The sequence below is a fragment of the Stenella coeruleoalba genome (genome assembly GCF_951394435.1).
Source record: "Stenella coeruleoalba genome assembly, chromosome: 13".
Classification (NCBI taxonomy): Eukaryota; Metazoa; Chordata; class Mammalia; order Artiodactyla; family Delphinidae; genus Stenella; species Stenella coeruleoalba.
The window spans coordinates 49,406,787-49,422,505 of NC_137159.1; the positions used below are offsets into that span (position 1 = coordinate 49,406,787).

General features: G+C 38.4%; 1 protein-coding gene and 1 long non-coding RNA gene across 11 annotated transcripts in view; both read left to right on the plus strand.

Annotated features, from left to right (window-relative positions):
• The window catches only part of NRXN1 (neurexin 1), a 961,338-nt gene extending 955,571 nt beyond the window's left edge, over positions 1 to 5,767 (plus strand). For all 10 annotated transcript variants that reach the window (XM_079940440.1, XM_079940438.1, XM_079940441.1 and 7 more), the window contains one exon: positions 1,990 to 5,767. In XM_079940440.1, the coding sequence (XP_079796566.1) occupies positions 1,990 to 2,297 (308 nt within the window). In that variant the 3' untranslated portion in view covers positions 2,298 to 5,767. The remainder of the gene's footprint in view (positions 1 to 1,989) is intronic.
• Positions 5,768 to 8,821: 3,054 nt separating this feature from the next.
• The window catches only part of LOC307196279, a 284,982-nt gene continuing 278,084 nt past the window's right edge, over positions 8,822 to 15,719 (plus strand). Inside the window, exon 1 of the long non-coding RNA XR_013831096.1 lies at positions 8,822 to 8,975. This is a non-coding gene — a long non-coding RNA (uncharacterized lncRNA). The remainder of the gene's footprint in view (positions 8,976 to 15,719) is intronic.

Below are 15,719 nucleotides of genomic sequence, written 5' to 3' on the forward strand. Positions count from 1 at the left end.
TGTCTCCTTCTGCCTCAGCCACAGAAGCAACTCCAAGGCTTTTTTATTCAACAACGTTACATGAGCTTTTGTAAAACAAGCAGGAATACATTCAGCATACGAGGGTTTTACCTGCTACATCTTGTAGCTCCAGAACAAATGGCTGCTTTGAGACTGAGAGCTATTCCTTTGTAAGTGACTATATTTGTAAGGCTTTATTTGGGGAATGAAAGTGACGGCAAGAAACCCACATTTAGGCAGATGAAATCTTGGTGATGTTTGAAAATCGAATTACAAAGCAACATAGTGCTATATGGTAGGAAAATGATTCCCAGTAACTAATAGGAACTTCTGTAGAAATATAAAAAAAAAAGGGACTTCCCTGGTGGTCCAGTGGTTAAGACTGTGCACTCCCAATGCAGGGGGCACGTGTTCAACCCCTGCTCAGGGAACTAAGATCCCACATGCCGCATAGCACGACCAAAAAGGAAAAAGCCCTCTTGCTTAGCCACCCGGAGCACCGTTGAAGAGTTTAAGGGTTAGTGGGTATAAAAAAGAAATCCCCCTCCCTATCGGGGAGGGGGGGAATATATATATATATATATATATATATATATATATATATAAAATTACTAGTGATAGTGAAATAAAAGTACCATTTTAGCTTTCTTGAACTGTTCAGTTTCTGGTGTGTGTATATAGACACACACACACCTTCCACATATACACACTATTTATGCAATCTTGAGATTATTTAAGTTCATTATGCATAATTTACAAAGAACAACATTTTGAAAGTTACAGCATTTTTAATTCATTACATCTGAAAAGTTATCTTTTTTCTGTAAGACAAGGGAGAGGATGGAGATTCAGACAAAGAGAGAAAACACAATCAATCCTTAGAGAAAAATGACCTGTGATCAGAGATGGGATAGAATCTTATCTCTCTACAGCTCCTTTTCTTTTTAATTCTTTTAAATAATAATAAATTTATTACGTAGAGGAAGAGAGCCGCTCCCCCCTCCTGCTATCTATAAACTAAATCCCAGGACTTTTCTCCCCATCTGTGGTCAGTTTCAGTGCCCGACCAGGCCTTGGAGAAAATAGTAATGCCCCCTGTGATCCATTTCTTGTACCCAAGGAAGAACTTTATACTTTGGAAAGATTGAATGAGGGTTTGTCAGTTAAATAAAAGTGGGGCAGCCAGTCCTTTATTTATGATCATCTACTAGGTACTGAATTTTGACTCAAAACCAGTCTAGATGGTCTTTAAAGTATTTTAAAATATTTTCTTACTTTCTCCTCTCAAATTTAGTTTCGGTGATCACTCAACCACTGCCAGTGAATGAATAACATACACACATACTGATATGAACAAATAAACCTCCAACCGAAAAGAAAAGTAGTTGTTTTCGTTTGTAAAATTGTGACTAAAATAACACTTTTAAAAGTAGGCAATTAGACTATTAAAAGTGCCCGGGTTATCTTTTTGTTCAACACTGTATTCATTGCAATAGGAGGCACTACAATTTCTGAAGTAATCCTAAATGTAGCTATCTTGTTTCAGTCTAGAGTGAACCGTAAGCGTTTTGTATCAATATCAATTCGATTCTTAAAATGATAAACTCTGATATTATCGGGTAGAGTCATTATGATGTTACGATTTTGTTCTCCATGTTGGGTTTATTGTTTTTCACCTGACACATCAACATGGCCCTTTAGAACTACATGGAGCTTATTTCGAGCTACACTTCCAAGAACCTGTTAACAAAATCGATCTGTGAAAAAGAAAAGATGGCAACAGATCTCTGTCGCAGTGCTTTGATTCACAGTCCCTCGTTTTTAGTGACCAAGAGGAATAGGAATTGCTCCATTTAGCAACAGTATCCTTTTTCTAGAGCAGTCGATGCTATTCCATTAGGCCTGGAAATAGACGGTAAATGTAGCTCTCTGGCATTCAGGAAACTCCATAATCACTTGGTGTTTTTTTCCCCACCCTCTTTCCTACAGCCAACCCAACCCGGGCAGGCGGGAGAGAGCCATACCCAGGCTCAGCAGAAGTGATTCGGGAGTCCAGCAGTACCACGGGCATGGTTGTGGGGATCGTAGCCGCTGCCGCCCTGTGCATCCTCATCCTCCTCTACGCCATGTACAAATACAGAAACCGGGATGAAGGCTCATACCACGTGGATGAGAGTCGAAACTACATCAGTAACTCAGCACAGTCCAATGGGGCTGTAGTAAAGGAGAAACAACCCAGCAGTGCGAAAAGCGCCAACAAAAACAAGAAAAACAAGGATAAAGAGTATTACGTCTGATCCCAAGATCTGAAAAGGACCCTTGTATAGAAATAGTCTTCATTTTATCTGAGACATAATATAAACTTATTTACTTTCCTTTTTATGAAGCACATAAAAAAGAAGACAGGGAATGCAATCAGGAAGGAAAGACTGTTTTTAAAAAATAAAAACAAAGTATCTCATGCTCTTGTTTCTCCAAAAAAGAAAAAAAAAAAAGCAGAGGTCAATAAATTCCCTAACATCCACAGTGTTTTAATTTACTCTGCCTGTCTTTATGTTGCTGGAACATTTCTAAAAGACAGTGGTGATCGCACGCATTCATAAAGCAAAGGAGTATTACAACATCGGGAGGCACAACACAAAAACAACACAAAACACAACACAGAAAAAGAAGCTACCTGTGATCCCGGATTTAGCCAAAGTGCTAGCACTTTCCCGAGAAGTCAATTAGTCTGATTGCCAGAGAAGACTGTCATTTTGAGTGACTCGACCTGCAAACCTTTTCAGAGTTCGTCACCTGGCACAACTGGAGCAGTGGCTGGAACTTGCACTTGAAACAAAGTGCTGGCTTTTTTGAAGACTTGTGTAGGAACACATTCAAAAAGCCCCCTTCTGGTTGTGAGGGCAAAAAAACAAAGTATGGAGGCCTTATTTTCAACAATGTGAAAGATAAGGCACATTTTCACACTAAAATTTCAAAACAGAAAGAAAAAAACAAGAGGGTATAGATGCAATCATTGGGAAATTTTCATGCACGCTTAATATGTTATTACATGTGTTTATATAAAATCCATCTCTGTGTGCTTTCTGGACTGTGATAAGTGACGTTTTATAGCCTGTTGTATAGAAAATGCAAAATATATCTCTGCTCTTCAGCCATTTTTGGTAAATTCAATGTTATAAGTGTTGCTAACTATAGGGAGTTTTATGACATCAGATCAACAATTATTTCAGAGTTTCCTTTTTTTGCCACCATTATAAATTGCCACAATTACTTACTTTTTTAAAAAAAATTTACAATGTAGTGTTTATTCTAAGGAAGATATGTATGAATGTATATAAAAAGACTCAGCTACTTTTTTTTTCCTTACATGTACAGCCTTCATTCTGTTGCAGTTAAGTTTTAGTATTTGTATGAACGGTGTGATTTAGAAGGTAAACTATATACATATAATCTTCTCTGCTCCCCCAAATACTCACATTTCCCACATACATTCCTCATTCACGATCACAAATCTGCGCACGCACACACACCCACACACACGCACACACATGCACACACAAATCCAGAGGAATCCATCAGATAGGATGGAAGACCCAGACGTACATGTAATAGCAAATATTTACTGACAAGTTGAAAAGCAGAAAGGAAGATCATTGTGCCAACATATTGATGACAAATGGGGTGATTTGCTTCATTGAGATCATGCTCCCGGGAAACCTCCAGATTTTAGTCCCTAATGAAATGGAACTCTTCCTTATCAAATAGACTATCGATGGTATATTGCTGCATGAATATGAACCATTAGGTGGGCAGGTATGGAAGCAAAATTGGTTGATCTACACCTTAACCCTGGCTGCTGCAAATGAAAACCTTTTGTCCAATAAAATTTTATATATATATATATATATATATATATATATAGTCTCTGAACCTGACGTGCATGATAAACATTTTTGGAAAGTAAACACTTTCTCAACTAAGAAAATATTTTCAGTAATTTTTGATTCTGTACTACTACCCATTTAAGAAAATCATTATTTGTTGATTATAGACTATAATTTAACTTTTCTGGTTTTACATATATATCATTAAATATAGTTTTAGTTTAACACACATTAAGTAGTAGAAATGTATAGATTATTCACTTGTTTTTGCATATTGTTTCAATGATGTTCATAGCAATAAATTATTAGTATGAGAAGGAAATGCAATATTAGATTGGAAGGTGATGCCTCAGTAAAAATTGGTCGCATTACTTTAACATCTCCTAAAAGAATGATATTAGATTTCATGGAAGAGAAGAATACTTTTACAATTAGCTTTAATCAGAAAAGGCAAAAAATGCAAAACATCTTCTGTGATACTTCAGTTGATGAAAAAAGCCAAGACGTGGCCTGGATTTCAGACATACAGCACCTTAGATATATGTATAATTCATAGCAAATCACCACCATCTATGGTTGCCAAGTAATTGCTGTATATGAAATGTCTTAAAGGGTTTTCATGACCCAGAAAGTAGAGGTATAAAACTAAAATTTATTATCCATTACTTGTGTTTCAGATTTTCTTCTTTTTTAATTTGCCAGGTTAAAGGATTCATAAGTAGTTGTTGTTTTCCTCTCATCCAGTCTTACTCAGGGAGAGCCAGTGAAATAGAAGGTAAATATAAAACCACTCATTTACATCTTGAGGTTTAAAAAAAAAATGGTTGCTTTTCCATTTGATCTACTGAACTTGAACTAGTTTCCATCTGGGAAGATTCTAAATTGTGATAGAAAATAACTTAAATAATGGTATTTTTAAGCAGTATATCTCTGAAGCATGTTGTTTGGAACTGATTTCAGTGTTTCTTTCCAGCATAAATTTTAAACTTTCGTGCAATATTGTCGGTAAAAATATTTCTAATGTTATTGGCCTACACAAAATCTAGCATTTTTTTTTTCTTTTTTTCTTCTTTCTTTCTTTGTAAATGTGGAAAGAAAAGAGAGGAGCAGGAGCTAGGGAGAAAAAAGATATGAATAAAATCCCAAGTATCTTCATACCAAATGTATCAGGGTTCCATGCATAGTTGGCAGTTAATAGAGGATTTAACACTACCTGGCATAAATTTGATTACATCTCTAGACTGTAACTTTTCTGATTGAATATGCTTCTTTTTTATCCATGTAATGTGTTGCCTTTAAAAAAAAAATACTACAATAATGTGTGAGGTGGTCAATCCCTAAGATATCAAAGAAAGGCCACATGACCCTACCCTTCTAGTGCTTTGTGTGATTGGGTACCTAAGGGTTTGGTTTTGTTTTGTTTTTCTGTTGCAAGGCCAACTTATCCATTATTGGAAATGCTAAGCAAGTGGAATTTACTGTTTTGTTAATAAAATATTTCTTAATACAACTGTGGATTTATTGATTTTTTAAAAGTAATTGCAACACCCTTTGGGGACAAAGTGGCACCATAAGGAAGACTGCATTTGAAAGGAAAACCCATCCTTAGACAAGCAGAGGAAGAATACCAACTCTGTTTTCTGGATTTTAGTATTCATTAAGCACCTCTACATTGATACACTTAAAGATACAGCCACTAAATGTACTTCTGTTTACATCTGTTCATCTTACTATGTGTGAAACCACGAACTCATACATGAACATGCTGATTTCATAAATGTGGTTTTCTCTATAAAAAGCAATGTAATTCAGGTTAAGTAAATTTGTGATTAAATTTACCTAGTTGTGATTTCTCATTTCTAGGCTCCTATAGCTTCTACTCATTGTTTCTAATTCTCTTGGTGCAAAACAGAATGTACCCCATATTCCACATGACAACCATTCCAATATTGTTATCCCCCTTCCATATTTGCCTGGGTTTTCTCTTCTTCAGTCTTAACTTTCTGGTTTCCCTTGGTCATTACTTAAGTTATATGGATGCTAAAGTTCTCATAATCTTAATACCCTTCTTTTGAACCTCTGTTCTTCTCAAAATGTGATACAAAAATGATCATAGTGTTTTTAAGACTAAATTATAATGGCTTTATCACCTTCCTTGATTTGAAGTTTATTCTCTATAATACTAACACTTAAGGTTTCATTTTTTAAAGAAAAATCTTGTAATACTTATATCAATTATAATGAATTTGCGATCAACTACCATCAGCAGATTTCTTTCCATGACAAGTTTCCTTTAACTTGTACTTATGAAATTGGTTATTTGATTTAAATGCAGGACTCTGTATCTATCCATGAGAAATTCATTGTATTGTATTGATTGTATTCAGTTCAGTTGTAGTAAATACTAGCCAGCTGAGATAAATTGTTACCTTGCATCTCTCATATGGTCTTCTGACACGAAATCATTGGCAAATTTTAGACACATTTAGGGAAAATATGTTCACTAGGAAAGATATTAGGCATGCCTCAAGAGACCGCCTTCTAAACAATGCTTCTTAACTGGGTGGGGCGTGGGTGTGGGGAAGATGAGGTACCGTCTGGACAGTGTTGATTGACATGATGGTGGGAAATGCTACAAGTGTGTACAGGGTTGAGATTGGGGTGCTGCTAAACAACTTATAGTGGGCAGGAAAGCCTCCCCCAAACAAACAATTATCTTGTGCAAAATGTTAACATTGCCAAAGTTGAATATCAACTAGTTAGGATAATACCTATCAACGTGCCAATCATCTTTAAGTGGAGATTAACTCAGTGTATCTTGTCTATTGGAAGATCATGAGAAACTAAGTCTTCTTGCAACCAGGATACAGAATAATTTCCTCCTAATGTGTTGGTCAATCTATTGAGAAAGGGAATTAGTGTAATGCCTAATGCTGTTTATTAATGATTACATCTTCTTTTAAAAATTAGCCACAAACATCTGTTTTTTACAATCGTTCCGATTTTAATTTCAAGCTCATCACTGTAGAATTTAAAACATCCTTTGAGTATTACTTTTAAAATTAGGGCAAAACTTGACTCCTCCATTCTTCTAGCATCACTTCTTGTTGTCTAAAAATGTCAAAATAACTAGTATAATTTCTGTGATCACATTAAAGTTCTCTGGACTGTATTTGGCCTTGATGTGGACAAACTTTTGAAGATGGGAGCTATAAGTCATTCACTCCACCTACCTCAGGCATCAGTTCTCACTGGTACCCTATTCGTTGGACTCTGATTTTAGTATACTGAAGTACAGTATTGTTACTCATTATTAAGTCCTACACAGCTGATTTTTATCCAGTACTGGGCGAAATCACCTTTTCTTTGAGCGCCAAACGTAGAAGTTGCCTGTGTTTAAGGACCATGTTGTCATGAAAACCCATATCTTTATTTTTCTCTGAACATGTAATAAGTATGTAAGAATTAAGACTAAGTGCAAATCAGATTTCTAATGTCCATCTCATGTTCATTCCAGGCTTCTGCTTATTGAGCAAACAAAACTAAGTCATTCCCATTATTTACATTTTTATTTCTTGTTATGTTTAAACAGATAGCACCTATAGCTGAAATTCTGTTTATAGGAAATGTCCTCATCCTACACATATTACTAACATGGTGCAAATGACTAGCAATGGCCTTTGTAGCAGTCGACAAGGACTGCATTACAAGCCCAAGAATAAACACACACAAACACACACAAATTTGATATTTTGTCATTATGAAAATGTGGAATGATTCACCTACCCTGACTTTTAAAACACTTTTATAACAAGAGAAATGGTAGTCTATGCAAAAGCATTAGTGGAAAAATTCAGAAAGGAACAGAGAGTAAAATACATTCTTGCCCTAGACCCCCTCAAGGGTGCATGTGATTCCAGCGAATGTGAAGAGGGCAATACCAATAACTAATATGACTTTTCGGTCTCTTGGTGATTATTAGCTGTTGGAGAAACTCTTGCTCAAGCTAACCAATGAATAAATAGCCCAGGACCATTTTAGTTGGTTCTAATTTGGCACAAATTGTAAAGACGATTCCCCCAAATATGGTTGGAATCACACAGTTCAGACTGGCAACGGCATTACAATAATAAGGTTCTAGAGGATGTGGATGGGATTGCCTGCTGCATTGAAAATAAACAGAAATAATAGTATCAATAAAGCCAAATGTTGGTTTTGGAAAGGATTCATCAAGTAGAACTTACGGAATGGTCAAGGTAAAAGAAAAATTTTAAAAATATTAGGAATTTTTATTAAATGAGGCAGAATTATAAATACTACAGAGATAAAAAGACGTTATGAGGATATTAGTAGCTTTGTCCATTTCACCTAAGTTTTAAAATTTACTAATAAGCAGACTTGTGATAATTTAAACTGAGGACAATTGTAGCCATCTACGTAAAGGTAATAAACAGACAATTGGATGAATATGTTTGAACTCAAGATTATCTGAGCTAGAAATTGAAATCTAAGCTATTGCTACACCTGGGGTGTCTAAAGCCATATAAGTGGGTGCCATTACCCAAGATGCAAAGAAAAGCAAAGGGACTTCATAGGAATAAGATCTACAGACCTCAAGTATTTATAGGTTATGGGTGAGAAACTTGCCATGCAGGTATGAGGAATGCCAGGAGAACACAGTGTCATTAAAACAAAAGGGAGTGGAAGATGAGGAATATTTTATTTTGTTAGGTGTTAAAGTAAAACAATCTCTGGTGATTGACACGTGCCCGGAATTACTGATTTTGTTTTAGCAAACCTGTAAGAGAAAAAATTAATTTACAGGTTCAAGAGAGAAAGGAATAGTTCAGATAATGAGGCCTGGATCTAGCTGCTTAACACCGGGATTCTCAACCCTGATAGCTCTTTAAAATCACCTGTTGGGGGAAGGAATCAAGATGGTGGACAAGGAAGACGCTGCGCTCACCGCCTCCCAGGAGCACGCCAAAATTACAACTACTTGCAGAGCTACTGTCTCTGAGAACAACCTCAGGATCAGCAGAAAAGATTTTCCACCACTAAAGATATAAAGAAATCACCAGGAGGAAGGTAAGAGGGGGCAGAGACTCAGTCTCCTCAGACGCACATCCCCAGGTCGGGCCCCACAAGCGGGAGGGAGTCGGGGAGGGACATCACAACCGCAGAGGCCCTCCCGGAGGAGCCAGCGGACGGACGAGGCTCACGCCGGGATCCCCAGTCAGCTCCTGCACCGGAAGACAAGGCCCTAGAAAGTCAAGCTTTGAAAACCAGCGAGGCTTATGTTTAGGGGAGCCCGAAAGCTATAGAAAATAGAGACTTCACTTTCTTTCTTTCTTATTTATTTTGGCTGCGTTGGGTCTTCGTTGCTGCACACGGGCTTTCTCTAGCTGCGGCGAGCGGGGGCTATTCTTCGTTGTGGTGCGCGGGCTTCTCATTGCGGTGGCTTCTCTCGTGGAGCACGGGCTCTGGGCGCGTGGGCTTCAGCAGTTGTGGCGCACGGGCTTAGTTGCTCCGCGGCATGTGGGTTCTTCCCAGACCAGGGCTTGAACCCTTGTCCCTTACATTGGCAGGCGGATTCTTAAGCACTGCGCCACAAGGGAAGCCCTTATTTTATTTATTTATTTATTTTTGGCTGTGTTGGGTCTTTGTTGCTGCGCCCGGGCTTTCTCTAGTTGCCGCGAGTAGGGGCTACTCGTCGTTGTGGTGCGCGGGCTTTTCTTGTCGCAGAGCACGGGCTCTAGGTGCGTGGGCTTCAGTAGGTGCGGCCAAGACGTCACTTTCAAAGGGCATTCATAACATTTCACATTCTCTAAATCCCAGCACAGTGGCAGTAGTTTGAAAGATATCTGGGAGGATGTGGAGAAAAGGAAACCGTTGTGCACTGTTGGTGGGAATGTGAATTGATGCAGCCACTATGGAAAATAGTTTGGAGTTTCCTTAAAAAAATTAAAAATAGATGAGAATTCACTGGTTAGGACTGCGAGCTTCCACTGCAGGGGTCACGGTGTGGCCAAAAAAAAAAAAGTGCCCCATAAAGCTTATGGTAGTAAAAAAAGAGGGGAGCTAAAAAAAAATTTTAAATAGAGTTGCTGGATGATCCAGCAATTTCATCTCTGGTATTTACCTGAAGAAAACAAAAACACTAATTCAAGTAACCTAAGTGACACACACACACACACACACACACACACACACACACACACACGAATATTACTCAGCCATAAAAAAAATCTTGCTATTTGTGACAACATACATAGATCTAGAGGGTTCTATGCTAAGTTAAATACCACATTGTCTCAATTATATGTAGCATCTAAAAAACAAAACAGACTCACAGATACCAAAAACAAACCTGAAATTGCCAGAAGGGAGTGCGATGGGGGAAATGGGAGAAATAAGTGAAGGGGATTAAGAGAGACAAACCTCTAGTGATATGATAAATAAGTCAGGGGTTAATTAATATATGGCAAAAAGAATATGGTTAATAATCGTCTGATAACTTTGGGGACAGATGGTTATGAGACTTACTGTGGTGATCATTTTCATAATGTATGCAAATGTCAAATCATTATGTTATACACCTGAAACTAACATAGCATTGTACTTCAGCTATCGTTCAATAAAAATAAAGTTCACCTGGTCAACTTTAACGACCAATAATGACCAAATGTCAAATCATTATGTTATACACCTGAAACTAACATAGCATTGTACTTCAGCTATAGTTCAATAAAAATAAAGTTCACCTGGTCAACTTTAACGACCAATAATGACCAAATGTCAAATCATTATGTTATACACCTGAAACTAACATAGCATTGTACTTCAGCTATAGTTCAATAAAAATAAAGTTCACCTGGTCAACTTTAAAGCTCAATAATGACCAGACCTTGCCCTGGCAGCTTAAATAGAGCCCAGAGATTTTCTAATCAGTTAATTTACTGATTAGTTATTATATACATTTATTAATTTATAAAACTTGCTAGGTGGTTCTAATGGACACCAACAGTTAAGATGGATCACAGAAGATACCTCTTGGAATAATCTGTCCATGTGTCCTTAAGCTATAAACAGAGTTCTCTTTGGCTTATCCTGATAAAAATCAGAGAACTCCAGTTGCATATTATGTATACGACCAACCATAGCTTAAAATAATATTAGTAAAAGTATAATGCATACACCTGATAATGTCAGTCATATGCAATAATTTGTTGACAGTATAGAATCCTTACTTTTCCTGCTCCATCGCCAGAGTTGTGGTTAATGTGTCTGGATGTCTTTGCTTCTAATTTGGACAGTCTTTTTAAAAAATTTATTCCATATACATATTTCTCATCACCCCCACTACAACGTGAGTTTCTTGAGGGCAACAATTAAGTTTTACACCTCTCTTTTAAGCACCACAGAACGTAGTTAAATGTGGAAACTCAGAAGATACTTAACAAATATGCGACTGACCGGTATTTTCATGAATCCTTTACAACTTCTTTTTGATGGGACTTCACAAAAGGAAAGAAGTAGCCTTCATGATCAAGTTCAAAAATAATACCACTGGGCTTTTCTGGTGGCGCAGTGGTTGAGAGTCTGCCTGCCGATGCAGGGGACACGGGTTCACGCCCCCGTCCGGGAGGGTCCCGCGTGCCGCGGAGCGGCTGGGCCCGTGAGCCGTGGCCGCTGGGCATGCGCATCCGGAGCCTGTGCGCCGCAGCGGGAGAGGCCGCGGCGGTGAGAGGCCCGCTTACTGCAAAAATAATAATAATAATAAATAATAATAATTGCCACTAATTGCCAAAAAAAATCTCATCTTCTATTCTCTTAGAGACTTTATGTAGATTTATTTTGTCTCCTCACCTCCTCCCTATTCCTAAAATATAATAATACCACAATAGTAACAGAAGCAGTAGCGAAAGTGTATCCTCTTAATTCAGCTTTGGCTTAAAACAGAACAGATGGTGAAACTTTTATAAACCAGGCCATACTTGAGAAGCAATAAATGGAACTGTGTGGCTGCAATTGCTTCATACTTGTAAGAGCTAATGCACACTGGGTAGTTAAATTCACAGAGTGGAAATGTTGGAATGGGCATTTGTAGTCCCTAAACAGTATGTGTGTGTGTGTTGGGGAAAAAATTGAGGACGCCTTAAGAAATGGTTGAAGAACACAGCAGTGCATTTAGAAGAAATAAAAAGACATCAAACGACCTTCGCCCTGGGAAAAAAACACTTTTTGCCCCCCCTGAGGCAGAAGGAATGACTATGGTAAAAAGAAAAAAATAACCAGAGACAGATCATCGTCAATTGCCTAGTCTTACAAACTCACCACAAAGAGCACTTTTTCTGGCCTTTTGTCTTGAGAAATGAGGCTTGAGAGAGCGATAGCTGTGGCCAACTTTCCAATCCCTATTTTTTTTTTTTTTTGCTTTTTCTTTATTCTGTTTTATGTTTCTCTAACTCCAGCCATAATTAGTAAAATGTAAAAAACCTTGTCTCAAAGCCTGGAAAGCTCCAGAAATCTGCTGATTATGCAGTTTCCCATTTGAGCTAAGCCAAAACCCTGTCTGAGTTTCATCTGGAAATTTTCTGCCCTTTGCCACCCAAATCATTTATTTATTTGATTTGATCCCTTTGATTTATTAAAAATGTTGCCACTGGTCTTAGGGATTCTCGGCAGGGATACAAAACGTGGATGCCATAATTAAATTGAATCTGGCACAAGGATGGGGCAAAGAATCAGATAAAAGGGAATAATCCTCTCTTAGAAAAGGCCTGCAAAGAGAGAAAATTGTGTATCTTGTGATGTCTTCAGTAATAGAAAGCCGCGTCCACATCATTTCACAGACGTTGCTGGAACCTGCTTTGGCTCAAGCCCTGCTAAAGCAGAAATTGTTTCACTGGAATCTAATAAACCAAAACCACAAAGAGTAACAGGGCTTAGGTTGTCTGCATCCAGGTGAGAGTGTCAGAACGTCACCTGTGATGGCGAGTACAGGGCTAAAGTAAAGGGTAACCTCAGACAGTGTGTTCGCCGATCCCTCTCTCTCCCCGTTAGAGTGCCCAGTGAACATGTTTAAGGGTGGGGAGAGCATACAGTGGGTCATACGCTGGCTCATCTATTAAGGGTTTACGTCCTCAGTCTGACTAATAAGAAAATGCGTTCTCTTTGCCTTTTCATCTCCTTATATTTCTCTCCTTTCTCCCGTTACCCATTTCCCTTTGGCCCTTTTTATCTCAGTCCCTCGCCTCATTTGAGGTGGCTCCCTCAAATCTCTACCCTAAGTGGCTGAAGAATGGACTAGGGCTTCCATTTGTTTTTCACGACCTGCTTCAAGACTTGACTGATGCATTATTAAGGCAGAAATGGTTGAAACAGAATTGCAAGTAGATGCAGCTAATAACACATTCATTCATTAATTCAACAAATATTTATTAAGAGGCCATTATGCACCAGACCCTTTTCAGGCACTGGGTGCAGAGAGGTGAACAGGGCAGAATCATTCCTCTCCTTGGGCAACTTTCATTCTAGAAAGCAAGAGACTTCTTAAATGATCCTTTCATCCTGCTAGATCCTTTGACTCATACAAGGAATGGGTCAAAGACTGAAATGAGGTCGAGAAAATAAGCCCAGCTCTGCTAGGAAGAATGCTCGCAAGCTTTGACCTGTGTTTCCTACTGAAACACTGCAGGATGTAGGTAGCTACGCGTTATAATTCCTCCCCATCCCGCCCTTCTCTTTTCCATAGTGAAGATTATGTTACTCTTCGGAAACCTTTGCCTTTTAATCTGTTCATTCCTTTTCTTTCACAGTGAGAAATGCAGGTCATTATCTACTTTGAAAAGAAAAAGTCCTTTTCCCCATGGGGTTTCCTGATTGACTTGTTGAGTGCTGAGAATTCATCCTTGGTTCGATATCTCTCCTTTTAGTGATTGAGGGAAATCTCTGATGACAATACTACACTCCTGGGGGTAACACCTTAAATCAACACAGAACCCTGCCATCTTCTGCTAGTTGAGATCAGCTCCAGTGATTTTGAAGAGGAGGGGAAAACAGAAGCTTCAAAACAACTTGCTGCTTCTTGTGCTTAGTGATTCTTAAGTAATCACGGTTCTGTCCTCATACCCAGCTGATCAGGCTTGCCCTGCCCTTCCTGCTGGCTGTGTGGATTCAGGCAAGGAGGCAAGCCATCCACTCCACTGCTGAGATAATCACGCACTGTGGGCATAGCAAAGTTCTGAACTAACCAAGCAGCAGCAGATACAGACAGTCTCTTTGGAAGGCTAGTGTCAGCAGTCAGGGTTCATACACTGCTCGACGGGCTATCAGAGTAATACCAGCATCCAGGGCTTGCCTGTCTCTGTGCTAGGGGACATATTTCTCATGGGCAGACAGACGGGGAAGAAGTGACCAAACTTCAAGCTAAGCATCACATACCTGTACAAATGCATGTTTGGTGTGTTTATTTTTTTAAAAGGCTGCATACATGACAACAAAGAAAGAAGAAAATAGAGTGTTCACTAAAATATGCCATAGTGTGGTACATGGCAGGAAGGAGGGAATCAACATGGAAGAATGGCAAACACCCCACCCTAAATGTGGCTGGAAGTCTCAGTAAATGAAACTTCTTGGTAACATAGACCACAGGGTTCAGTCCTTTACTAAAACAGTGGACACACACTTGTTCCTAGCTCTGGGTCTCTTTCATGGTTGCATTACAAATCATGAAGATGTTCATGTTCTCATATACTTTATTATCATTATTTTTGGCTGGAATCATTTTATTGTACATAATGAATTTCTTAGTAATCTTTATTATAAACTTAGTTTCTTCCTAATTTCACTACAGTCAATCATTTCAGACATTTTTTCTTTATATTGAATTATCTCATTAAAATTCATGCATAAGAACAGAAATGCTCAATCTAAAAGTATAGAAATTATCACAGTTCTTGATATGTTTTATCATTCTATTTTTTAATTTATGTAAATTGATAATGTCAATTATCAATTATCAAAACAGTGAATGAGTGGACACACAATGATCTTGCCATCACTGAGTACTAAATATATGAAACTTAGAATGCTGTATCTCATAACTTCCTTTATAATGTGTTTCTAAGTTGCTAGGGTGAATAAAATTTTCTACTGTGCAATTTCTCCTTGATGAGGTCACCTCGGTTTTTTTGTTTTTGTTTTTTTTTGTCTGCGTTGAGTCTTCATTGCTGTGCGTGGGCTTTCTCTAGTTGCGGCGAGCGGGAGCTCCTCTTTGTTGCGGTGGCTTCTCTTGTTGCGGAGCACGGGCTCTAGGCGTGTGGGCTTAAGTAGTTGTGGCTCTCGGGCTCTAGAGCGCAGGCTCAGTTGTTGTGGTGCACGGGCTTAGTTGCTCCGTGGCATATGGGATTTTCCCAGACCAGGGCTCGAACCCACGTCCCCTGCATTAGCAGGCGGATTCTTAACCACTACACCACCAGGGAAGTCCCGAGGTCACCTCGTTTTAACTGTTGTCATCATTTTCTTAAAAAAGCCTAATATGGTCCATCTTTTGAAAGTGTGAGCTACTTAGCCAGGATCACTTAAGAAGGTAGTACACTATATTTAAAGCTGAGTTAATTTGAAATATGACTACTGTAAACATTTACAGCTAGTTGATTGACAGCTATGTGCCTGTGTGGTTCTGTCATTTAAAAAGAAAATTCCACAGAATACATTTATTCAAGTGTTTTGAGACTGACCTAAAACAGAGAAATAATAGAAGAGGTCCAGAAAGACACCTAGGAATTATGAGCCAGGTTTTATAAGAAACTAATTTCTCAGTGACTG